The following is a 26,441-nucleotide window of genomic DNA, read 5'->3' as shown; positions in this document are numbered from 1 at the left end:
ACAAAATTAGGCAGGTTGGTTGAGAAATGGCAGTTGAAGTTTTTTTAAGAATTGATGAATGCAAGGCACTGCATGTGGGTACCAGTAATCCCAGAATAGCATAAATTGTATGGTACTACACTCAGGTAAATAGAAAAAGATAAAAAACTGGTGATAATTGTGCAGTCTGATGTGAAGTTCTCTGAGCAATGCAGTTAGACAGCCAGGTCATTTAATGGTGTTTTATCAATGATATACTTGAATTTTGCTAGCAGGTATAAAGAGGTGATTATTCTACTATATAAGGCAATGGTTTAGCCACATCTTGAGTACTGCCTGTAGGTTCGGAACTCTCATTTTAGGGAGGGTGTAGAGCTGCTGGAACAGGTACAGAGAAGGACAATGGGATTGGTGAGGGGAACAAAGGGTTTTTTTTTTTACCAAGGTATCTTTAGTTCTGCAAATTGCAGCATTTGGAGACTATGCACCTGCAAGGTGTTTAAGGCTTTGAATGGATTGAGTAAAACTTAAAATGATGGGATTTCTGAGACTATGCACACTAGGAGTAACAAATTAAAATTGAGGAAAGATGGTTGCAGAATAGATGTGCTGTAGTTAGACTTAGTCCAAAGGATTGTTGAATGCCCAAACAAGTTTCCATCCTCTGTTGTGGAAGTGGATGGTCTGAATAAATTCAAAGAACTAGTCAAACTCGTGGAGTAAATAGATAGGTGAAATGGGAGTTTTTTTTTTTTTTTTTTTTTTTTGCTCTTTTTATGTAAGCTTGCTTTCTGGCATCATTTGCCCCTAATAATACTAATATTCAAGACTGGAAACTTGGTGCTAATGCCTTATCTTATATTCAGTATAAAAACAAATATTGTTATCTATGGGTCTGCTTAAGTTCCAACTTTTTAAATTAGTATTAGCATTAGTATAGGCATATGATGCACGAAAGCAAGCTTATACAGCATCAGCCAAAAATAAAAACCCGTCCCATTTTACCCATCCATTCACTCCAAATGTTTCTCTAGTTCAGCCTTAAATTTATTTAAGCTGTTAACTTCCACAACAACAGATGGAAGTCTGTTCTAGCAATCAACTATCTGATGGCTAAAGGCATACTTCTGCACATCTATTCTACAACTGGCTTTCCTTAATTTGAACTTATGCCCCCACTCAGGTTCATAATCTGAGAAGCGGAAGAATCCCATCTGCACTGAGCCTGCTCAAACCATTCAAGGTCTTATACATTTCAATTGGATCACCTTGCAGGTGCCTAGTCTCCAGGCACTGCAACTTGCAGAACTTAAGCCTTTCTTGATTAGAGCACTCCCTTTGTTCCCATCACCAATCTTGTTGCCCTCCTTTGTACTCGTTCTAGCAACGCTACATCCTTCCTAAAATGAGGCCTCCAGGCCTGTACACAGTAGTCAAGGAGGTTTGGCCTGATAATCACCTGCTTGTCCCTGCTAGCAATTTTCCTATATGTCATTGATAAGACTCGATGACCTGCTCTAGCTAACCATCTGCACTGCTCAGAGAACTTCATATCTGACTACACAATTACCCGCAGATCTTTTTCTTTCTCCACTTTCCCGAGTGTAATACTGCACAGTTGGTATGTTTCTCTTGTGTTACTGCTCCCCATTTGCAGTACTTTGCATTTGTCAATGTCAAACTTTAGTTGCCACTTCTCAGCCCACTGTCTAACTTTTCTAGATCCTGTTCATTTACAATGCTGCCAACCTTTGTATCATCTGCAAACTTGGACATTAAGCCTTATATACCCCCATTGATATCACTGATAAATACACAAAATAACAGTGGGCCCAGCACCGAACCCAGGGACTCCACTAATAATATTAATAATTGTAAGGCATTACCCAAACACAGAAATCCACTATACATTTTAAAATCTATGACAACACCATGACATCTGTTTTGTTGCAATTGAGTTCTCTTCAGAAGGTGAGTGGTTTATATTAAGAAATGAATGCCAAATTGTGAATAATGTATTTTGTCTAAGAGAACTGCCAAGATGTGATGGATGTAAATCTTTTTTAAACATATCTGAACAATTATGTTTGCCCTCTTATATCTTATAACTGGGCTTCTTTTGCTCCATTCAGTTCAGTATCCTTGAACTGCAGTAGGTGAGTGTTTCACCACAGAATTTGAAATACCTCTACTGCTGCAATTCAGTGATATTCTACTTAAACTTAGTTAATTGGGCTAATCTGGAGATTACAGATAGCAATATTTATTATCCCTAACCCAGATCTAGGTGAGAGTAAATACTTATTGACTATCCCACTTATCTTAAATTAATTTATTAAATTTAAATTTCAGGATCTTTATTGAAGTTTATTGAAGGCATAAAACATTATTTTTTTTAGTTATGGTGGTAGTTCGTTAGCTTTATCAACCCAAGGGCAGGCATTTTTGAGAGCTGATACGCCTAACAATGCAAGTACCACTGGAAGTAAGTTTATTCACTGGTTTAATTTATATATATTTTTTGTCATTGTATTTGTTTTCTTTGATGTATTATAAGAGGATTGGAATTTTTTTTTTTTTTTTACATTATTGGTTGTGAGAAGGAAATTTCAAAATTTTAAGAACTTTTTAGTATTTAAAAAAATGATGTTGAAAACATTTTTATGTTCTAATTGCAGAAAGTAAAATATTTATATTCATAGTTAATATTCTTCTCTTCATTGTTCTTACTCCCATGTTTAGTACCTCAGTCCTCAGTCTGTATATACAGGGGCGCCTCCATAGCCAGGTGGGCAGGAGCAGCAGTGCGTAACACACGCTTCTTGATTAACCTGGGGTTCGAGCCTGTGACCACCAAATACAGAGGATGCAGAAAGGTCAGGGAATGACCACCGCATATTCCCGGAGCAATATGGCCGTAGTTGCTAATGCTCCTAAAAAAAAAAAAAAACAAATAACAACTGTATATACAATCTGATTTAAATGCATTATCATACTACTGATGAATTGGCAATAAGTAAAACACATGTAAATTCAGCCATATATTCAGAGTGGATGTTTTAAATAGTTTAGTTATTGAGCTGCTCTGCAATCAATGCAACTGTCAGTTTTTGCCAAACTATTCTGATTAACCTAATTTAGAAGGTGATGGGGGGAGATGGGGAATCAAGGAATCTGTGCTCCTTGCAGACTAAATTTCTAATACAGTATGGACAAGGTAGTCCCAACACAGTGGGACTATGTACTTACCAACCATAGGTGAAGCTCCATCCATTGCCATTGTGGTTATATTACTAAAGGGATAAAAAGTTGGTTGTCTTTGGGAATTTGTTTGGCTTGTATTTATCTTATCCTTGCTGACAAAATTCCTGATATACAGAAATATACATTTCTTTATACATTGTATAAGGCAATGGTTTGTCTACATCTTGAGTACTACATAGGCTTGGAAATCTCATTTTAGGAAGGATATGGATCTGTTAGAATGGGGCAGGGAAGTGCAACAAGATTACTGAGGGTAGCAAAAAGGATGTTCTTACCAGGAAAGGTTTCAGTTTTGCAAATTGCAGCATCTTAAGGCTAGACTAGACTTAAGACTAGACTGCACATGTTATCAGACCTGAATGCATTGCTTAAGGCTTTGTATGAATTGAATTGATTAATTTCAGTGCTGATGTGTAATTTCATGAGGAATGATGTGTAATTTCATGAATTACACTCATGAGGGTGTATAAATTCAATTTAGAAACGATGGTTGCAGTAGATGTCTGATTGTTTCTTTCAGCAAGCAAGTAGTTGATTGCACTGCTTTTATTGAAATGATTCTTGCACTGCTTTTATTGAAATGATCAGCAGCCTGGAAAGCAAGGCAATGGGGATTTTCAGGACTGCTGGGAGACTTAGTGGAACAAGTAAATACATGGTATGTTTTAGGGTAACTAAGAGTAGAAACAGGTGCATGTATACTTGCATGTACACAATGCTAGGAGTGTAGTTAATAGTAGTTAATAAATTTGATGAGCTTGAAGTGCTAGTCATGACACCAAGGTAGGTATTGTTGAGATATCGGAGACGTTGTGTTACACAGACATAAGCAGTGCAAAATTGGAATTTGGGGAGTGCAATGTGTAAAGGAAGGATTGACAGGACAGGAATGTAGGAGGGGTTATGCTGTTAGTTAAGAAACACATAAATCTAAGGATGTGAACTGATGTTGGTGGACAATGCAATATTGAGTCTGACATAAGCACTGGGAAAATAAAAAATGAGAGTAGATGCATGTTATAATGAGCAATTGTGCAGAGAAATAGAATGGGCCAGTAAATCAGAGTGTCTTATAATGGGGGATTTTAATTTCCCAGAGATTGGCTGGAATTTGTGGGTTGGTCACTGACACACTAGCAAGGCTTTTGTGGATTTATTGGATGATTGTTTTCTATAGCAGCATGTTCGGGAGGCAATTAGAGGGAGTAATACTTTTGATTTGATTATCAGTAGTGATTATTCATGCATTAAGAATCTGTAGATAAAGGAACCACTAAGTGGCAGTGATCACAGTGTACTGAAGTGGGATTTACTCAAAGAGGTAATTACCATCATGGGTAAAGGGAAGGGTTTTTGATTTCGTAAAGGTGATTACGGTGGTCTGAGACAGTATTTAAATTCTATATGGTGCGCCCAACTGATGATGTTACCAACAGCAAATTCAAAATGAGAAGCATTTAAAGAATTAATCTTGGAAGCTACTATCCTTTTCATACCAATTAAGAAATATTGTTCAAGATTTAGGCCTAAATGGATGTCAGATGAAGTAATTAGACATGTGGGGTTTACTCAAAGAGGTAACTACCATCAAGGGTAAAGGGAAGGGTTTTGCTTTCATAAAGGTGATTATGGTGGTGGTGTGAGACAGTATTTAAATTCTATATGCTGGATCCAACTGATGATGTTACCAACAGCAAATTCAAAATGGGAAGCATTCAAAGAATTAATCTTGGAAGCTACTAGCCTTTTCATACCAACTAAGAAATATTGTTCAAGATTTAGGCCTAAATGGAGGTCAGATGAACTAATTAGACACATGGCAGAGAAGAAAAATGCATGGGATACATATAAATTAACAGGTGACACAGAAGCCTATGACAGAGATAAGCTGGTCTGTAACCAAGTCACAAAGCAGGTTAGGCAGGCAAAGTCAGATTATGAGAAATCTTTGGCAAAGCATTCTTTACTTATGTAAACTCTAGAAGGAAGGGGATAAATCAGATTGGTCCACTTCATATCGATGGTTCAACTGTTGATGATTCTGCTCAGGTAGCTAAGGCACCTCCATAGCCAGATGGGAAGGAGCAGCAGTGCATAGCACACGCTTCTTGATTAGGCCGGGGTTCGAGCCCGTCACCACCAAATATGGAGGATGCAGAAAGGTCAGGGAATGACCACCGCATATCCCGGAGCAATAGGGCTTAGTTGCTAATGCTCCTAAAAACCAAACAACAAACAAACAGGCAGCTAACAAACTAAATGAATATTTTGCCTCTACATTCACACATGGAGAGATATTCAGAGGGAAATGCCATAGGTGTATTACACTCTGGCAGTAAGCTAGATAATCTTGTAATTACTGAAAGTAAAGTGGAGGAGAAACTGTTGAAGATAAACATAAGAAAGGCACCTGGGGGTGGATGGAATCTATCCAGTTATATTAAAGGAGGCAGCAAAGGAAGTAAGCAAACCCTTAGCCTAATTATGAGCTTCCTTGGACTCGGGAGATACCCATGGATTGGAAATATGCAAATGTGACCCCAATCCACAAAGGAGGGTCAGTGGGAGACACGTAATTACAGACTTCTTAGTTTAACTTCTGTTCCATGAAAATTAATGGAGGCACTGGTTAAAGAAGCATTGCAGGAGCATCTAGACAAGACTTCAGTTATAGCTTAGACATAGCATGGGTTTGTTAAGGGCAAGTCTTGTCTGACCAATTTGATTGGATACTATGATTTAGTCACAAAGGAACTGGATGCAAAGGTTAATTTTGATATCATATATTTGGATCTTAGAAAGGCTTTTGATACTGTTACAGATGGAAGACTGCTGCACAAATTGGAGCTGTGTGGCACTGGATGTAAATTGCTGCTATGGATAAAGGGATGGTTGAGTGGGAGAAGACAGACAGTGGTAATCAATGAACACTGCTCTTCTTGGACTAAAGTTATTAGTTAGTGGAGTCCCCCAGGGTTCAGTATTTGGTCCATTGTTGTTTTCGGTATTCATTAATGATATTGATGATTGTATATCCGGTAATGTCGAAGTGTGAAGAATATACGAAGGTTGGTAATGGCACTAATGACATTACGCTGCTGCCGCAATGTGAACTAAAAAAGTTGAGAGCAGATCGGCTGAGAGGTGGCAGCTGATGTTTAACATTGACAAATGTAAAGTACTGCATGTGGGAAGCATAACCCCAGAGTAATGTATCAACTGTGTGGTACTACACTGAAAATGGTTGAGAGAGAAAAGGGTCTGGGGGTAATTGTGCAGGCAGATATGAAGTTTTCTGAGCAATGCAGATGGTCTGCAAGAGTAGCTCATGGTGTCTTGTCAATAATATACAGGAATTTTTCTAGCAAGAATAAGGAGGTGATTATCCCCTTGTATAAGGCAATGGTCAGGCCACGCTTTGAGTACTGTATACAGGCCTGGAGGCCTCATTTCAAGAATGATGTAGAGCTGTTGGAACTAGTACAGAGAAGGGTAACAAGATCAGTGAATGGAACAAAGGGTTGCTCTTACAAAGAAAGGCTTAAGTTTTGCAAATTAGTGTCTGGAGACTAGGCACCTGCAAGGTGATCTGATTGAGGTGTATAAAGCCTTGAATGGTTTGAGCATGCTCATTGGTGATGGGAGTCTTCCTCTTGCTCAGAATAATAATCACATGAGACGGCATAAATTCAAAATTGAGGAACGACAGTTGTGGGATGGATGTGTGGAAGTTTTCCTTTAGCCAGCGGGTGGTTGATTGTTGGTACAAACTTCCATCTGTTGTTTTAGAAGTTGATAACTTAGATTCTAGGCGATAAATAGATTCTAAGGGTTTTTTTTTTTGGCTGATGTTATATAAGTTTGCTTTCTTGCATCATGTGCCTTTGCTAATAAAGCTAAAGTTATTCATTGTTGCAAGAGGTTTCCATCTGGTTTTTGAAAGTGGGTACTCTGAATAAATTTAATAGAGAATTATACATACTGTTAGAGGGGATGCACTGGTGATGTGGGAGGTTTGTGTTTTTTTTTTTTTTTTTGGCTGATTCTTTATCCTTATTTTAATTTTTCCATTGCTTATGTTACACCAAACTGACTCAACATTGCATTATCCACCCACATCATTTGGGTGCACTGTCTTAGGTTCTATTGCTTCTTAACCGAGCATTCTCCCCCTAAGTCCTTCCTATCCTTCTTCTATAAATTGTACTCACCCTATTCAAATTCTGTATTGCTTCTGATATGCCAACCGGGCTAGTCAGGTAGGTAAAGCGCATGTCTGGCAACCCAAAAGTCACGGGTTTGATTCCCGCCTCGGGCTTGGAGAACAGTAAAATGCAAAAACTCTGGGAGGTGCATTATGGCCATAGAAGCTGATGCGCCAACAACTAACAAGGGGGAGGGGTCTTCTGATATTCCTACTATGTTGTTGCACCTATGTTAACCTAAGATGTACAGTATCTTCTTATGCAGTGCATTAGCATTATGATGCAAGAAAGCAAGCTTATGCAGCATCAGCAAAAAAAAAAAAAAAAAAAACCACTTAACCCCCTCTGTTCGTTCAAAATACTTATTTAAGCTATCAACCTCCACGACAAGGGATGGAAGTCTGTTCCACCAACCAACCACCCGCTGGCTAAAGGCAAATTTCTGCACGTCTGTCCTACATCTGTCTTTCCTCAATTTGAATTTATGCCCTCTCAGGTGATTATTCTGAGCAAGAGGAAGAATCCCATCAGCATTGAGCATGCTCAAACCATTCAAGGCTTTATACACCTCTATCAGATCACCTTGCTGGTGCCTAGTCTCCAGACACTATAATTTGCAAAACTTAAGCCTTTCTTCGTAAGAGCACCCCTTTGTTCCATTCACTAATCTTGTTGCCCTTCTCTGTACTCGTTCCAGCAGCTCTACATCCTTCTTGAAATGAGGTCTCCAGACCTGTATACAGTACTCTAGGTGTGGCCTGACCATTGCCTTATACAAAGGAATAATCACCTCCTTATCTCTGCTGGAAAAATTCCTGTATATCATTGACAATACTCCATGAGCTACTCTTGCAGCCCATCTGCACTGCTCAGAGAACTTCATATTTGCACAACCACCCCCAAGTCCCTTTCATTCTCTACCACTGTCAGTGTAGTACCACAGAGTTGATACGTTGCTGTGGGGTTGCTTTTTCCCATGTGTAGTACTTTACATTTGTCAATGTTAAACTTCATTTGCCACCTCTCAGCCCATCTGCTCAACCTTTCCAGATCCTCTTGCAGCAGCAGTGTCAGTAGTGTCCTTGCAACCCTCCCAACCTTTGTATCGTCTGCAAACTTGGACATTAAGCTTGATATACCATCATCAATATCATTTATAAGTACAGAAAACAATAATGGACCCAACACTGAGCTCTGAGGGACTCCACTAATAACATTAATCCACGACGAGCAGTGTCCATTGATTACCACTCTCTGTCTTCTTCCCCTCAACTACCCCTTTATCCATAGCAGCAATTTGCCTCCAATGTCACACTGCTCCAATTTGTGTAGCAGTCTTCCATGTGCAACAGTATCAAAAGCCTTTCTAAGATCCAAGTATATAATATCAAAGCTATTCCCTGCATCCAGTTCTTTTGTAACTGCATCATAGTATCCAATCAAATTGGTCAGGCAAGACTTGCCCTTAACAAAACCATGCTGTGTCCGAGCTATAACTGAAGTCTTGTCTAAATGATCCTGCAGTGCTTCTTTAACCAGTGCCTCCATTAATTTTCCTGGAACAGAAGTTAAGCTCACAGGTCTATAATTACTCGTGTCAGCCTTTGATCCTCCTTTGTGAATTGGGGTCACATTTGCACATTACCAGTCTATGGGTACCTCCCCTGAGTCCAAGGAAGCTCTCATAATTATGGCTAAGGGTTTGCTTACTTCCTTTGCTACCTCCTTTAATATAACTGGATAGATCCCATCCACTCCGGGTGCCTTTCTTGTGTTTACCTTCAACAATTTCTCCTCCACTTTACTCCCAGTTATTTCAAGATTCTGTAGCTTACTGCTAGAGTTGAATGCACCTCTGGCATTCCCCTCGCTGAATAACTCCTCATGTGTGAATGTCGATGCAAAATATTCATTTAGTTTGTTAGCTACCTGAGCAGGATCATCAACAGTTGACCCATCAATATCAAGTGGACCAATCTGATTCATCCCCTTCCTTCTAGAGTTTACATAAGTAAAGAACTCTTTGCTGTTTTTCTTTGCATCCCTTGCCAAGGATTTCTCATAATCTGCCTTCGCCTGCCTAACCTCCTTTGTAACTTGGTTACAGATCAACTTGTATCTATCATAGGCTTCTGTGTCACGTGTTAATTTGTATGTATCCCATGCATTTTTCTTCTCTGCCATATGCCTCATTAGTTCATCTGACATCCATTTTGGCCTAAACCTTGAACAGTATTTCTTAGTTGGTATGTAAAGCCTAGTAGCTTCCAAGATAAGTTATTTGAATGCTTCCCATTTTGAATTTGCTGTTGGTAACATCATCAGTTGGTCCCACTGTATAGAATTTAAATACTGTCTCAGTCCATCGTAGTCGCCTTTACGGAAGCAATAACCCTTCCCTTTACCCCTAATGGTAGTTACCTCTTTGAGTAAATCCCACTTCAGCACACTGTGATCACTGCCACCTAGTGGTTCATTTATCTGCAGATTCTTAATGCATGAAGAATCACTGCTGATAATCAAATCAAGAGTATTACTCCCTCTAGTTGCCTCCCGAACATGCTGATGTAGAAAACAATCATCCAATAAATCCACAAAAGCCCTGCTAGTGTGTGAGTGACCAGCCCCCAAATTCCAGTCAGTATCTGGGAAATTAAAATCTCCCATTATAAGACTCTCTGATTTACTGGTCCACTCTATTTCCCTGTACAGTTTCTTATTATACTCATCAGAGTCATTAGGCCTATAGCACACTCCTACTCTCAATTTTGATCTCCCAATGCTTATGTCACACCAAACTGACTCAACACTGCACTGTCCAGCGATGTCGACTGGCTTCACTTCCTTGGTTTTTATGTGTTTCTTAACTAATAGTATAACCCTCCCCCCTTCCTATCCTGTCTATCCTTTCTGTAGACGTACTCCCCAAATTCCAGTTCTGCATCCCTTATATCTGTGTGACACCACGTCTCTGATATCCCAACAATATCTGCCTTTGATGTTTTGAGCAATACCTCAAATTCATCAAATTTGTTTACTAAACTCCTAGCATTGGTGTACACACAAGTATACCTGCACCTGTTTCTATTCTTAGCTACCCTAACACAGCCCATGTGTTTACTTGTACCGCAATGGCTCCCAGCAGTCTCTGAAATATCATGCATCTTGTTTTTCAGGCTTCTGCTCATTCTAATAGAAGCAGTGCAAGAATCTCTTTCACCTCTGCCAGTGGCTACTGTCAATCTATTGGTCTTTGTCTCCCCCCAAGCTAGCAGTTTTCCGACCCACCTAACACTGCCTCGATAGCATCAGCAAATATTCTTGCACCCTTTCTATCTAAGTGTATCCCATCCCTGTTAGCAAGTACAGTCCAGGCTGAAAAAAATTCTACCCCTTGAGCCTTGCACAATCTTTCCAGGGCCGAATTGATCGACAAGGCTCTCATCATATACTCCCTCCTATCGTGTCTGGGCAGAATTGCAGACACTTTCAAATTCAACCCTAATTCTCGGCTTTTGCTCAACAGTGACCTGTACTTAGTATTAGCATTAGTAGAGGCATTTGATGCAAGAAAGCAAGCTTATGCAGCATCAGCCAAAAAAAAAAAAAAAACCCCACTTCCACTTCACCTCTCTGTTCGTTCAAAATACCTGTCCCGCTGAGCCTTAAACTTATTTAGGCTATCAACCTCCACCACAAGGGATGGAAGTCTGTTCCACCAACCAACCACCCACTGGCTAAAGGCAAATTTCCGCACGTCTATCCTACATCTGTCTTTCCTCAATTTGAATTTATGCCCTCTGAGGTGATTTTTCTGAGCTAGAGGAAGAATCCCATCAACATTGAGCATGCTTAAACCATTCAAGGCTTTATACACCTCTATCAGATCACCTCGCTGGTGCCTAGTCTCCAGACACTGTAATTTGCAAAACTTAAGCCTTTCTTCGTACTTGTTAAGTAATTCTGCCGGTCTCCTACTCTTAATATCATTAGTGCCAACGTGTACAACTATATCATTTTTTGTGCCCTTAAAAGATGATATTTGCTCTACAACGTCATCAACCTTTGCCCCTGGCAGACATACCCTCGTCCTGTTCCACCTATTCTTTTTACAAAGCATGTTCCCCGTTTCCCTGACAATAGAGTCACCAACAACTACTAGTTCCTTCTGGACCAGCGCATTCTGCCTTGGGGGTTGCCTCTGTGTCACGTGATGCCCAAGTGCAAGCTCTGGCGTTGATGTGGGCAGCTGAGAGCTTGATGGGCCCCTCAATTTAGTTTCTTTGAGGGCATCCACACTGTCCTTCAAGCTCTCATATAGGCCCACAAGAAATGACATCATCACCTGGAGTTTTCTTGGCATAAAAATTGTTCAAGATTCTTCTGAAATCCTTATGGCAGTGCAGTCCACTCAACAGCCAATAGCTTTAGCATGATGGACTATCTATCGAAATCTGTAAAACTCGTTTTAGAGCTACCTCCTCTAAATGTTGGATCTCTCTATATGTCCATAATAACTTCAAACTCATACTGTATAATGGACGAGATGACAGTGGTCAGAAATTTTCTATGGAGACCAAACTCAGGTTTTGCCACTTCAATTCTCCAATAAGCAGAGTGGTGGCATTACAATGGATGTTGACTCTTCTACTACCTATTATTGCCAGTTGACCCAAGTGGTGGTATACCTACATGGTTTTGCAAATTGAAAATAACTTCATTAGGTCAAAGATGAAATACTATTGAGATATAATGGCTGTTTTGATGTATTTTATTTTATTTTTATAAAATAAAAATAAAATAAAATATTTTTTATTTTATTTAATAAAAATATTAATAAAAATATTAATAATTTAATTAAAAATAAAAATATTTTATTTAATAAAAATAAAATAAAATAAAAATAAAATAAAATATTTTTATAAAATAAAAATAAAATAAAATACATCAAAACAGCCATTATATCTCAATGGTATTTCATCTTTGACCTAATGAAGTTATTTTCAATTTGCAAAACCATGTAGGTATACCACCACTTGGGTCAACTGGCAATAATAGGTAGTAGAAGAGTCAACATCCATTGTAATGCCACCACTCTGCTTATTGGAGAATTGAAGTGGCAAAACCTGAGTTTGGTCTCCATAGAAAATTTCTGACCACTGTCATCTCGTCCATTATACAGTATGAGTTTGAAGTTATTATGGACATATAGAGAGATCCAACATTTAGAGGAGGTAGCTCTAAAACGAGTTTTATAAATTTCGACAGATAGTCCCTTTTTTTGTAAAAAAAAAAAAAAAAAAAAAAAAAAATAGGTGCCTGTACTCATTCTTTGCTATCGGGAAAAATTGAAAATTAAAAGGATATGAAAAGTACTAATTCCCCCCGATATTGTTACTTTAGTAGTAATTTTTTTTTTTTTTTTTTTTTTAAGAATAAGAACAAGAAATTGAGTATATTAACACAGTTTATTAAGCATAAATTTATTATTCAAGTATATAAAAAAATAAGTAAAATAAGTAAAAATAATTTCGTATAAAGTTTTTGTAGAAAATTCCAAATTTTTATTAAGTTCTCATCCGACACCCTATGCTGACTTCTTTTCCTTCTCTTTGTATCGGTTGCTGAATGACCTTTCCGAAGCAGCCACGAATCGACATATTTTGCTGGATCGCAGCACGTCAGCGGATGGCCCACAATTAACAGTAGTGAAGAAACTGTTTTTGTTATCAACGCAGCGTTGGTTGGCGATCCGATTTATTTCTGAAAATCCTCGTTCACATTCACTCGATGAAATTGTTATCGTACTCAGAGCGTTCATCAGATGCTTCAATTCTTCGGAAACCTTATCAATTAGGTATCCACGAATTGCATTTAACTCTAATTGACAATTTTCTAACTTCATTTTCACCAAATGCCAACAATTCATGTTTAGAAGGTTTAATACCTTCATTGTCCTCGTTTTCCTTCTCTCGTCATTGGTATTATCACTAGTTCTTAAATTTAATTTTTTTTTCTTTTCTTTTTTTGAAACTGTCCAAGTTATCGGTATCATTTGGATATTCAGGTAAAGTAAAGTGTAAACAGAGATAGGGAAAATTTTCAGAAAAATGTGGATAACGCACTTCCGCGAAATAACAGATGATTGTTTATGGGGTAAAAGAAAATCACTTTTCTAATTCTCGAACAGGGCGCTTACAGTTTATTCACAAAGGTGTCCAACCTACGACCCGCGAGGAAAGTGAACTAAAACAACATTTTAAATTTTATTATCAAAAATTTGTTCGGTAAATGTAATTGTGTATTGTACTTAATTAAATTTTTGAATATTTTCAATTTTACTTTTACATGCAACAAGATATCGAAAATGTAACACACTAAAGAAACTTAACTTTTTTGAATATGGCCCCGGTACTGGAAAGGGTTGGACACCACTGCAGTAGAAGGTGGGCCAGAGCCCATTGGGAATACCCCTTGATCTGCTAACTCTTGACCAGCGCGACTTCTCCGTATGTGGGACAGGTGGTCGGATAAGTTTTACCAGGTACTGCTAAGTTATACAATACTAATCACTTTAGCTCTCTTAATTCGCGCAGCAGCACTAATTGCGTGAAGACCAGAAATGCGAACAGTTCGCTATGTGAAAATTTTCTTCCCTGAACCGAAACTATTTTAAATGTAACTTCCAAGGGGAATTCAAAATAATTAAACAGAGGTCTGACTGAGTAATTTAGAATTATAAAAATGGTTATACAGTTTTAAATAGAAAATATCTTAACAATAGACAGTAAAAAATGCAAATTTAGTTAAATCATTTTAAGCTTATTTGAATAGTAGGTAAACATGTGAAAAAATTTACGGAATATTATAAATTTCGAAGTGCATTGCATCGAAATGTCACATGTCACTGTTAATAAAGGTGCCGGTATGCGTACCGTCACAAAAAAAGCACTGATCTTATGTAGGGCTGCTCCTGAATGCTAGTTCAGCTCCACCTTGGTATAAAGTCAAGTGTAAAGTGTGTGTGTGTGTGTGTGTGTGTGTGTGTGTGTGTGTGTGTGTGTGTGTGTGTGTGTGTGTGTGTTAGTTGTCTGACAGCATCAGGGATTTCCCTCATATCTGCATTGTGTTCTCTGTTTGTGTAACACAACTTTGTGGAGGCTAGAGATTTAAAAAGTGTGTGGAGAGTGGTTTGTTGTACAGTGTTATGATCTGTTGTTTCTCCGACCATTTAGCTATTAACGGTGAGTCCCCTATTGGGACTCACCGTTGCCCACACTTTGCCACGAGGAGGTAGGTCAGGGGCACCCAGTAGATTGATTATCTAAGTACTCTGGAAGGCCCCGCCACCTAATTTCTGAGGATTTCAGTGGCAAGGCTTTTATATATATATATATATATATATATATAAATAAAAAGGGCAGGGGGGGTGAACATTAGAATTTGGAAAGGCCAAAAGAGATTTACAAGAAAGCAGTTGAATTTAGATGCTGATTAGAATTTGGTGGCTTTGTTAGGGGTGTATGCGGTTGGTTTAGTTAGAGTGGGAGAAGCAGGTAGAAGGATGGGGACGATAGAGTAGGCATCCTCAAAGAGGTCAGTGGGAACTAAACCCACCAGGCAATGTATGGGGGAGGATACAGAGACCCGTCTCCTGGGGATGGGGTTTTGAAGGGAACCGAGCTTGAGTACCCGGTTCAGATCGACAAATGTCGTGTCGGCAGGGAAGCTACAGTATGTCTCTGTTGGTGATTGTTGTTTGGTCTATGTAAGTGTTGAATCCAGTAGGAAGGTTAACTGCCCATCCTGCTCCAGGGATGCAAACTGTTAGCTGGCAGTGGGAAACCCACCAGGGGAATGGGGATAATCTTCTGAACTGGCCGACATACACCTCGTGTATGGAGCTGCGGACTGTAATGGTTGCGCCACTCTGTGCTTGTACCAGGAACATTTCCCGCACAGGCGTGCTCCTCATTATACAATTTTCGCACATGTGCACAGAAGGTTACATGAGACTGGTTGTTTCACGAGAGGTACCATGAATCGAGAGCAAATGACGAGGACGCCAGACAATGAGGAGAATGTCCTACGTATTGCAGAAGGCAATCAGAGTAAGAGTACTCGAGTGATAGGCCAACAATTGGGTATTTCCCAATCCACTGTATGGAGGATAATGTCAACAAACCAAATGAGTTCATACCATCTGCAGTGCGTCCAATCATTGGAGCCTGCAGATTATCCACTCCGGAGGACTTTTGCTACTTGGTTTCTTCAACAGAGTGCGGCAGACAGCGCATTTGCTGCATCCGTATTGTTCACAGATGAAGCAAGTTTCACAAGAGAGGGAACCTTCATAACTCCCATTTGTGGCCTTTGGAGAACCCCCATGGTACGTGAACATGTGCAACTCAACGCCGTTTTGCTGTCAATATTTGGGCTGGCATTGTTAGAAACCACCTCATTGGACCGTACCTTCTGCCCCCTCGTCTGGGCGGTAGGGGATACTTGATCTTTCTACAGCAAGTCCTACCCGAACTTATTGAAGAAGCATATGTCCCTCAGTCGTTGCACCGCTCAATGTGGTTCCAGCATGATGGGGCTCCCCCACATTACACCAATGATGTCCGCCAACACCTAAACGTTACATTTGGACAGCATTGGATAGGTCGTGGTGGTCTGGTTCATTGGCCTGCTAGATCGCCGGACCTATCATGCCTGGACTTCTTCTGCTGGGGTCAAATGAAGACATTGGTGTACGAGATCCCCCCCCCCTCTTAAGTCTCCTAAGGACACTAGGCCACCCAGCGTGTCAAATGTCCTGTAAAGTCAATAGAGATTGCCAGTACAGTAAACCCCCGCTATTCGCGGGGTTACGTTCCTGAGAAATGTCGCGAATACTGAGTTATGGCTCCCATAGTAATAAAACGGTTCCGTTCCAAAGTATGAAATATATAAGAAAAACTAGTCTAAAATTTTGTCTATGTATGTATTATATATACCTTCATGATATGACTATGTACATAGACAGTACATAGTGACATGCAAGCATATGGCATCGAAATGAAAATAAGAAACAATTTAATATTAAATGTAATATTTATTAGAAATTTCAAACAAATCTTTCAAACCAGCGCCTTTTCTAGCTAAAAAACTTATCCCGCCAGTGCTATCACTAGTTTCGCTAAAGTGTTGATAAAGGAGTTTTGCCTTTTCACAAATGATGAGTGAACTTAACGGAATGTTATTTTGAGTTCGGTCTTCTATCCACAGATTTAAAGCTTTTTCCATTTTTTCTAATTTAACATCACGAGTTACAGAGCAAATTTTCGAAGCAATTAGTGCGTTTTCACGGACGCTATGGCGGATTTTTTCTTCCGATTTCTTGATTGATCGTACCGTTGACTCATTGATTTTATAATGTTTTGCCACTGAGAAGACACTTTCACCATTAGAAATTTTATCCAATAACTCAATTTTATTCGCTAATGTCCATAACCTTCTTTGATATTTTCACATTTCTCTTGTTATTCGTAGCCATATTTTTGTAGGGGTTAGAAAGAACTTGTCCATAATAAAGTCACTTTCTTCCATTAACACACTCGAAAAAGTCTGTTTTACACTGCAAAACGGTAGATTTATCATTTTTGTAAGCATATCAATTTATAAATTGATAAATTTATAAGCATATAAATGCAAACAACGCATAACACACACACGACGCATAACACACATAACAAACAAACGCATAACACATACTGAACAAGAATTTGCGAGAAACATCCATGCTCGCAATTTTGTCACCCCTCTCCCCCCACCCACTGAGCGCTGTTTTGACTGGGAAAGATAATTTTAGCCACACCCATGTTTTTTTATGGCGGAAAATATACACATTTTTTTAGGTTTCATTTTATATTAAATCGGTGATCGCGAAACCGCGAATACAGATACCGTGAATAGCGGGGGTTTACTGTATATATATTTCTCTTCTGAGTTTTTAACTGTTGTCAGTAGGTGGTGCATGGCATCCTCCATAGAGTTGCCCCTGCTTAAAACCATACTGATTGTTGGAATGTAAACCTGCTTCTGTGTAGTATTTGAGTAATCTGCTATATATTAGTCTTTTATATATTTTCCTTAGTACAGGGACTGTATGATTTGGGATCAGTAGGGGGTTTCCTCGGGGTTTTTGAGAATTATTCTTAGCACAGCTTTTTTACATATTTTTGGCATACCTTCTGTCATACAGTTATTATATAGTCCTATTAATTTGCCTGGTGCTATTTCTGCTAATTTTTTGATAAACTCAACCTCTAAGAGTTGAAAACCTGGGCATTTATTGTACTGTATACAAGTCTGGAGGCCTAATTTTAGGAAAGAGGTAGAGCTGCTGGTACAAGTACAGAGAAGGGAAGCGAGATTGGTGAGAGGAACAAAGGGTTGGCATTACTAAGAAAGGCTTAATTTGTGCCAATATGCAGCTTCTGGAGACTAGGCACCGCGGGGTGATCTGATTGAGCCATATAAGGCCTTGCATGGTGTGAGCAAGCTCAATGCTAATGAGATTCTTCCTTCCTCTTGCTCAGATTACTCACCTGAGGGAACATAAATTCAAATTGAGGAAAGACAGTTGTAGAATAGATGTGCAGAAATTCGCCTGGACATCTTTAGCCAGCAGGTGATTGATAGGAACAAACTTCCGCCTGTTGTAGTGGAGGTCAACAACTTTAGTTCAAGGCAGAACTAGACAAACATTTTGAGTGAATGGATAGGTGAAATGGGAGGGTTTATTTTATTTATTTTTTTTGGCTGATGCTTTATATTCTTGCTTCCTTGTATCATATGCCTCTACTAATACTAATATCACCTTTTGTGTCAGTAAAAGAGAACAGCACTGCAGCATTATTAACTTTTGTCTCTGGCTGACATACCATGGTCCCATTCCACCTATTCGTTTTGCTCAGCTGCCCAACTCAATACTAAAGGTTTCACTTGAACATCAGAAAACAATGCATCTTCTTACTTCTGAAGATGCATTGTTTTACCTTCAAGCTGTATTTTTGCTCATCAGAACAGTGAGTTCACATTTAATCTACTCTCATTCTCTGGAATACATCTACTAAAGCTTACCCTTTGGCTGTATCATGCCCTCAGGTTGCTTTTCAAAGAGGAGAGGAGTAGTGCACATTTTAAAGTCAAGATTCATTGGAAATTTGTTCTCAGGCAGGTATCTCCATGGCCAAAGTAATTTCACTACTTTTACCGTTTGCTCTGAGGAAAAAGTAACTAAGAGTAAAAATAACGCTCCTTTTTCCCAGTTATGTGATGTTAATATGTACTATGATATTTTATACTTTATGATTATGTTACTTTAAGTTACATTATAAAATCATTGCTAAAATATTATATATTTAAATATTTGTGCTTTATATATTAATATTTGCTTTATATATTAATTTTTGATTTATATATTTATATATTAATTTGTACTGTATACAGTGGGCCCTTGCTTTACGATATTAATTCATTCCAGAGTCACAATCGTATTGCAAATATCGTAATGTGAACCCAATAACACAGTTTTTTGGTAATTTGTTTCAAGTCCTTCGACATTGAAATTTTCATTGCATAAAAGCTATTTATATCTCTAAAAGGCGATATTTTATAATGGAAATTGTATTAGTTTTATACAGAATAGTGAATACCATATTTTCCAATCTATACTATCACCTTTTATCTAAAAAAAAAAAAGTTCCACAAAAAATGTGTGCCATATTATGCACCAGAATAAACATTAAAATAATAAAAAAATAAAAAAATGCTGATGGTGCCACATTTTTACTTATTGCACTTCCCCCAAAATTTTTAAAATGATAATTGATAATTATGAACATTAAAAAAAAACCAAGAATTGTAATTTTTATTTAACTTTCAAAGGAAAAGCTGTTTCAATGGTGGTGTGGTGGAGTTGAAAGAGAATCTTTTACTATCAAGATATCAGGAAAGGCTTCTGGATCTGGTGTTCGTTACTATCACTGCCTCTTTGCTACTTATGATATTAAAACTGTCCAAAGTGGTTTGTTTTTCACACTTTCTCTGAAGGTTTTTGAAATAACTTAAGACCTTATCTTCAATTTGCAGGTCATCAATTCAGTGGTTTCAATATCTAGGTTTTTTGTTATTGTCCTTTTCACAGTGTCCCACAGGCCCCGAATGCCAAGCGATAGTGACAAGCGATTTTCTCAGTGATTTATAGAGTGCCCTTATTAAAGAAAAAGTTTTATTTATTTTCTAGTGTCTTTTTCTATTTCATTTACTTCCAGTTGTTATATTGTTATATGCTTAAAGTATTAAGTAAGAACACAGAAAGGAAAACAACCTTTCTTTATTTAGTATATATATTTTACTAATAACAAACTAACTTCTACAACCGCTGGGCACTGGTGGCGCCGCTCCTGCCTCCACGTGGCGGGGCCGGTAACCTGGGGGATAAGACAACCCCTGGGGCTAAAAAGAAGTAGAGATGGAAACAAGTGATTTTCCCCGCTTAGAGCCGAAGAGCTCTCAATTAACACGGTCAGTGACACACACGACATTGACCATGACCCCTCTATCTCAAAGAGAATGAAGAAAGACACTGGCAGACAGGAATTACCAGCCTTCCTGATTATACATTCTCTGTCAACGCAACCTGTCGGCAAGCTCTTCCCCTTCACCATTCAGAGATGCCTCGAACATGCTGCAGGTTCACCAAAAATGGTGAAACGTCTTCAATCCGGAGATTTGTTAATAGAGACCACGAAGTCTAGACATTGAGATACTACTACTACTTCGTCTGACATCCTTGAGTGGAATCCCAGTTCAAATCACACCACACACCACCCTCAATTCTTCAAAGGGAGTGATCACTGAATGGGATTTATTGAACGTCCCCGAAGATGAAATAGTTCAAGAACTTAAAGAACAAAACGTCACTCAAGCAAAAAGGACCATGATCCGAAAAGATAGCAATTTAGTCCCTACCCAGAGTATAATTTTTACATTCAGTTCTCCAAATCTACTATCTTCAGTCAAGGCAGGATATTTAAACTGTTGCGTTCGGCCCTATATCCCAAACCCTCTAAGATGTTTTAAATGCCAGAAATTTGGCCATTCCCAGATAGTATACCGTGGAGATACAACTTGTGCAAACTGTGGGTGTAAAACTCATACACAAATAGAATGTAAGGCACCAACTCCACAGTGTCCAAATTGCAAAGGCAACCATCCCGTTTATTCCAAAGACTGCGACCTCTGGAAGTTGGGGAAAAAAATACAAAAATATAAAATTGAAAATAAGGTTTCCATCAAGAGGCAAGAAAACAAGTAAAATTAAGTATGCCAAAACACACCTATGCTACTGCTACTCGCAGTCACCAATCAGTAGCATGTCAAACTGAAGTGACCATTCCTCCAGACACATCGATCTCCAACTGGGCTCAGTTACTCCTCTCTGTTGAACATCCATCTCCACCAAACGTAGTAGGCCAATGCAGTAATACACCACTAACAGTTCCATCCCAGAGACCTCCCCGTTGTTAAGCAGTAGATAATTTACAGAAATCAGATCCTGTTGATGTAAAGCAATCTCATAGATCAAGCATGGACACAGATGACCTAACTAATCAAGATCTGCTTGAAATACATGCAAGTGGAGATATGGAAGAAAGCAATGACTCAGAACGCCCTAATTTTTTAAGAAAAGAAAAATCAAAACTCGAAAAAGGTAAACAAGCCACCCACAAAAAAACCAGACAGATTCAACTTCCACCCACAGAACTAAATAATGGAACAGATCATACAGTGGAATTGCAGAGGTTTTCGCAGCAGTATTGATGATATTTATGAATTAATTCACCATTTCAAACCCGCTGCTATGTGCTTACAAGAAACAAATTTAACACCAAAAATCTCCATTTCAGTCAAAAATTATACCATCGTCAGAAAAGATCGATCTGAAACTAACAGCCCTCGTGGAGGAGTAGCTGTACTTGTGGAATCAAGAGTCTCTTCCAGGCACATTCCTTTGAAAACACCATTAGAAGCTGTTGCTACACATATAGTTATCGGTATCACACTGACAGTGGTCTCGATATATCTTCCGCCAAACCATCCATGCACATTTCAGGATCTGGAAAACCTTATTTCTCAATTACCATCTCCGCTCTGTCTATTAGGCGATTTTAATGGACATCATCCATTGTGGGGTTCACTGGTCTCAGATGGACGTGGCAAACTTATTGAAATGCTACTTGATAGAGAGAATCTGACACTGTTGAACACTGGCTTACCCACCTACATCCATTTTCTTACTGGGTCAAGCACTGCTATCGATCTCTCAATCTGCTCTCCAATCCTGTTCCCAACCATAGAGTGGACAGTACACAACAATCCTCTAAACAGCGATCACTTTCCGCTGATTTGTAGCATTCAAACCACCCATTTCAAATAAACACAAACAAAAACTCAATGGAAATTTTCCAGAGCAAACTGGACAAAATTTACCAATCATGGATCTTTTGATGAGGATATCATTACGTCTTTTCCTATTGACGCTGCCACCGAATATATTACAAAGCAGATACTAACAGCTGCAACAACCGCCATCCCAAAGTCTCAAATAAGAAACCATCGGCATACCAATCACTGGTGGAATGGTGATTGCAAAAAAGGAAAAAAAATGCAGCATGGAATACCTTCCGCAAATATCCCACCACTGCCAACCTTATATCTACAAGAAACTGAGAGCCAAAGCTCTCAGTTTCTTGTAGTTATAAGGTCTCTGTTTCATGTTTTTTGGCGAAAGGCCAAAAAAGATTCATGGGTGAAAGTCGCCTCCTCAATCAACAAAGATACTGATACCCGAATAATCTGGGAAAAAATAAAGAAGCTAAGTGGAAAATATCATGTATCACCTTCTCCTATTATTAACTAGAATGGGAAGGAGATCTCTCCTGGAGAGATTGCCAATGCCTTAGGAACTGTGTTCTGTGAATTACCTGCCTTAAGCGCATATCAACAGTCTTTCCAAAAAATTAAAGCCGGAAATGAGAAAAGGAAACTGAACTTCAAAGCTGCATGCCATTTACCCTATAACCAACCATTAACAATATCTGAACTGAAAAAAGCTATGTATACCTCAAGAAACAGTGCTCCTGGCTCTGACGGAATTTACTATATAATGCTTCAACATCTCAATCAGAAATCACTATCTTTATTGCTTTATCTTTACAATCGGATATTCTCAGAACATATATTCCTGACCTCCTGGCAACATTCTTATATAATAACTATACCGAAACCTGGAAAAGATCAATCGATTCCACACAATTATAGACCAATTTCTCTTACCAGCTGCTTGAGTAAGACTTTGGAAAAAATGGTTCACCATCGTCTCACATGGTATCTTGAATCCCGAAACATACTCAGTAATAATCAGTTTGGTTTTTGAAAGAACAGATCGTCCCTAGACCTCATGACCAAAGCCGAATCCAACATAAGAAATGCTTTTCATCAGAAATCAACATCTCGTCATGATATGCCTTGATATAGAGAAGGCTTTCGATACCACATGGCGATACAGCATCCTAAGAGATCTCCATTCTATTCATATGAGAGGGCACTTACCATATTTTATTCAAAGCTTTCTTCGACACAGGTCCTTCCAAGTTAAGTACCGGCAGGTTTTATCTCAAACATATATACAAGAAGGAGTCCCACAGGGCTCTGTTCTTAGTGCAACTCTGTTCTCACTACGAATAAACAATATTACAAACTGCATTCCAAACACCGTTTACTCATATCTCTATGCGGATGACCTTACCATATCCTGCCATTCCCAGAATATGAACTATATCGAGAGGCATCTACAAATATCCATAAACAACATTGAATTATGGATGGCACAAAATGGATAGACTCTCAAGCCACAAATCAAGAGCCGTACATTTCTGCACAAAGCACAGAATGCATCCTGAACCTGAGTTGCACTTGGCCAATCACCCTATACCAATTGTGAACAGTATTCATCTCCTAGGGCTAATTTTTGATAAGAAATTAAATTTCCAGGAGCACATAAAATATCTAAGAACCTCTTGTGCAACGAAAATGAATATACTCCGGGTAATCTCCAGTACATCTTGGGGTGCAGATCGCTATACTCTGCTCCACTTGTATAAGTCCCTAATTAGATCTCGGCTAGACTACGGAGCACCTGTTTATGACTCACCTAGGGAAAGCACCTTAGCGCGTCTTGCAACCATCCAACATTCATCTCTTAGGATAGCCCTAGATGCATACAGAACATCACCGGTTCAAAGTCTTTACGTTGAAGCTCACGAACCTCCACTTAGCATCAGAAGAAAAATGTTGCTGATGAATTACTCAGCTAATATTAAAAGCCTGCCTACTCATCCTGTTTTGTCACTCCTGCATGATCCTCTGTGGAAAACCCACTATACAAATAAACCCAGAACAATTCAGCCTGCTGGTATCAGACTGCAGATTCTAGCAGAAAGCTGGAACATCCAATTTGATAATATCCTCAGAGAATCAAAAGATCCAGATCCTCCGTGGTCTACTCTCACACTTTCTTCTCATGAATACCTTGAGCAATGGGGTAAAAGTTCCATAGCAAAGATTAACATGCAACAACTACATTATGCTCATACACAAAAGTACCTCGAATTCACCAAGATCTATACTGATGATTCAAAGTCTGAAAATCAAGTGGGTGCAGCTGCTGTCTTCCCTAATTCAACTATCTCATTTTCACTTCCAGTCGAATGTAGCAGTTATACCGCTGAGCTTCATGCCATTAAGCTTGCTCTGAAAAATAACTCACTGCTGTCAATAAATAAAAGTATAATATATACTGATTCACAAAGTGCTATTTTAGCTTTGAAAGGCATTTCCTCACCTACTAATCCTTTATTAAAACTCATAAAACATAAGCTGATGCAGCTTCATGAGCATAAACAAACTTATCTTTTCTTGGGTCCCAGGCCACAGTGGTATTCCAGGAAATGAATGTGCAGATGATGCTGCAAAGCATCCTTCTAATATAGCCTCAACAAATGATCTAGTCCCATATCCTGATTACAGACACAAAATACAGAGAACATGCATGGAACAATGGGCACTTCTGTGGAAAATGCAAACAAATTTCAAATAAAATCTGAACCACAATTATGGACTTCTAGCCTTCGTAAAAATAGAAAAGAAGAAGTAATCTTAGCCAGAATCCGAATAGGTCACACTCACCTCACACATCTCTATCTGCTTACAGGGAATGATCCTCCTCAATGTGCAAACTACTCGCAGTCACTTACAGTAAAACATATACTTGTCGAATGTAGCTTGTTTAACAACCCCGACGAATGGCTTTTAGTTCCATCTCAGATCTGCAACAACCTCTGTCTCTCAATAGCATCATAGGTAAAGAAGCAAATCTCTCTGAATTATTTCTCTATTTAAAACAAATTCAAGTGTATGATCGTTTTTAATTGCTGTACAAGCAGTTCCCGAATGTAAAGTCAATTGATTTGGGAGGTGCAATATGGCCTAAGTTGCCCTTACACCAAAAAAAAAAACACAACAACAACAGTGTCCCACACAGCAAACATGGCCTTAATTTCTTGAGTTTTTGCTACATGGTCACCCTACTCATGTTCCTCGTCTCCACTGTCGTGTTCACCTATCTGCTCTAATTTCTTGAGCTCCTCCGTTGTCAACTTCCTTCCATGGTCCTCACTTAACTCCTCCACATCCTTTGCATCAATCTCAAGAGACAAGGACTCACTAAGAGTGATGATTTCCTACTCTAGAATACTTTCAGCTTCAAATCCTTCAAAATCATGGATGACTGAAGGCCAAGTTCTTCCAAGCTGCATTGAGGCTTGCCTCAGTGCAGCTTGGAAGAGCTTAAACCATCACCGAAGAGCCATCACCGAGCTTAAACTTCATTCCAAGAATTGGCAATCATTTTTACACAGTCTAAGTTGTTAAACCTGGTCTTCCAGAATTCCTTTAAGTTTGATGGCTCTGTCTCCTGAAATCTTTTCAGAGCACTTGGCAAGCACCTTCATCATTTAAATTTTTTTAAAGTTGGCAATCACTTGCTGAACCATTGGCTGAGGGTGGGAGAAATTTGACAGTAACAAAGTCAAATTGCTCTTCCAGAGAGAGGCAAAGTTTAGGATCATGGCCTGGAGCATTATCCAAAAGTAACAATGCCTTTAAAGGAAGTTAATTTTTTTATAAATAACTTTTGACTGAAGGACAAAACATTTCAAATACCCATTCATTGAAGAGGTGCCTTGTCACCCAGGCCTTCTTGTTACACCCCCAGAATACACCCAACCTGCTTTTGATGACCTTTTGCTTTTTAAATACTCCTGGAGTTTCTGAGTGGTAAACCAACATTGACTTAAGTGTAAAATCACCAGAGACATTGGACGCCAATAGCAGAGTAAGCCTATCCTTCCTAGCCCAGGCAACGAGACCTCTTCTTTTGTGATATATGTTTTCCTGGGCATTCTTTTCCATAAGAGATCTGTTTCGTCTTTATTAAAGACTTGTTGAGGAAGGTAACCCTCCTTCTCAAAGAGCTCTTGAAATTCCACCTTAAAGTTTTCAGCTGGTTCCTGATCAACACTGCAAGCCTCTCCATGCTTTATGACACTTTTAATATCAGACCTCTTTCTAAAACAGTTAGCATTAGTAGAGGCATTTGATGCAAGAAAGCAAGCTTATGCAGCATCAGCCAAAAAAAAAAAATAAAATAAAATAAAATAAACCACTTCCACTTCACCCCTCTGTTCGTTCAAAATACCTGTCCAGCTGAGCCTTAAACTTATTTAGGCTATCAACCTCCACCACAAGGGATGGAAGTCTGTTCCACCAACCAACCACCCGCTGGCTAAAGGCAAATTTCCGCACGTCTATCCTACATCTGTC

General features: G+C 38.9%; 1 protein-coding gene across 1 annotated transcript in view; it reads left to right on the top strand.

The window, feature by feature from the left end:
* Nucleotides 1-26,441, top strand: part of LOC150083210 (inactive tyrosine-protein kinase RYK-like) — a 479,651-nt gene that overhangs the window by 278,266 nt on the left and 174,944 nt on the right. Inside the window, exon 7 of the mRNA XM_090378435.1 lies at nucleotides 2,379-2,464. Within this exon, the coding sequence (XP_090234561.1) occupies nucleotides 2,379-2,464 (86 nt within the window). The remainder of the gene's footprint in view (nucleotides 1-2,378; nucleotides 2,465-26,441) is intronic.

Source organism: Mastigoproctus giganteus, chromosome 7 (genome assembly GCF_048544385.1).
Source record: "Mastigoproctus giganteus isolate SK-2022 chromosome 7, ASM4854438v1, whole genome shotgun sequence".
NCBI classification, from domain to species: Eukaryota; Metazoa; Arthropoda; class Arachnida; order Uropygi; family Thelyphonidae; genus Mastigoproctus; species Mastigoproctus giganteus.
Note: the sequence above shows the minus strand (reverse complement) of the source record. Positions and strands in the feature narration are given on the sequence as shown.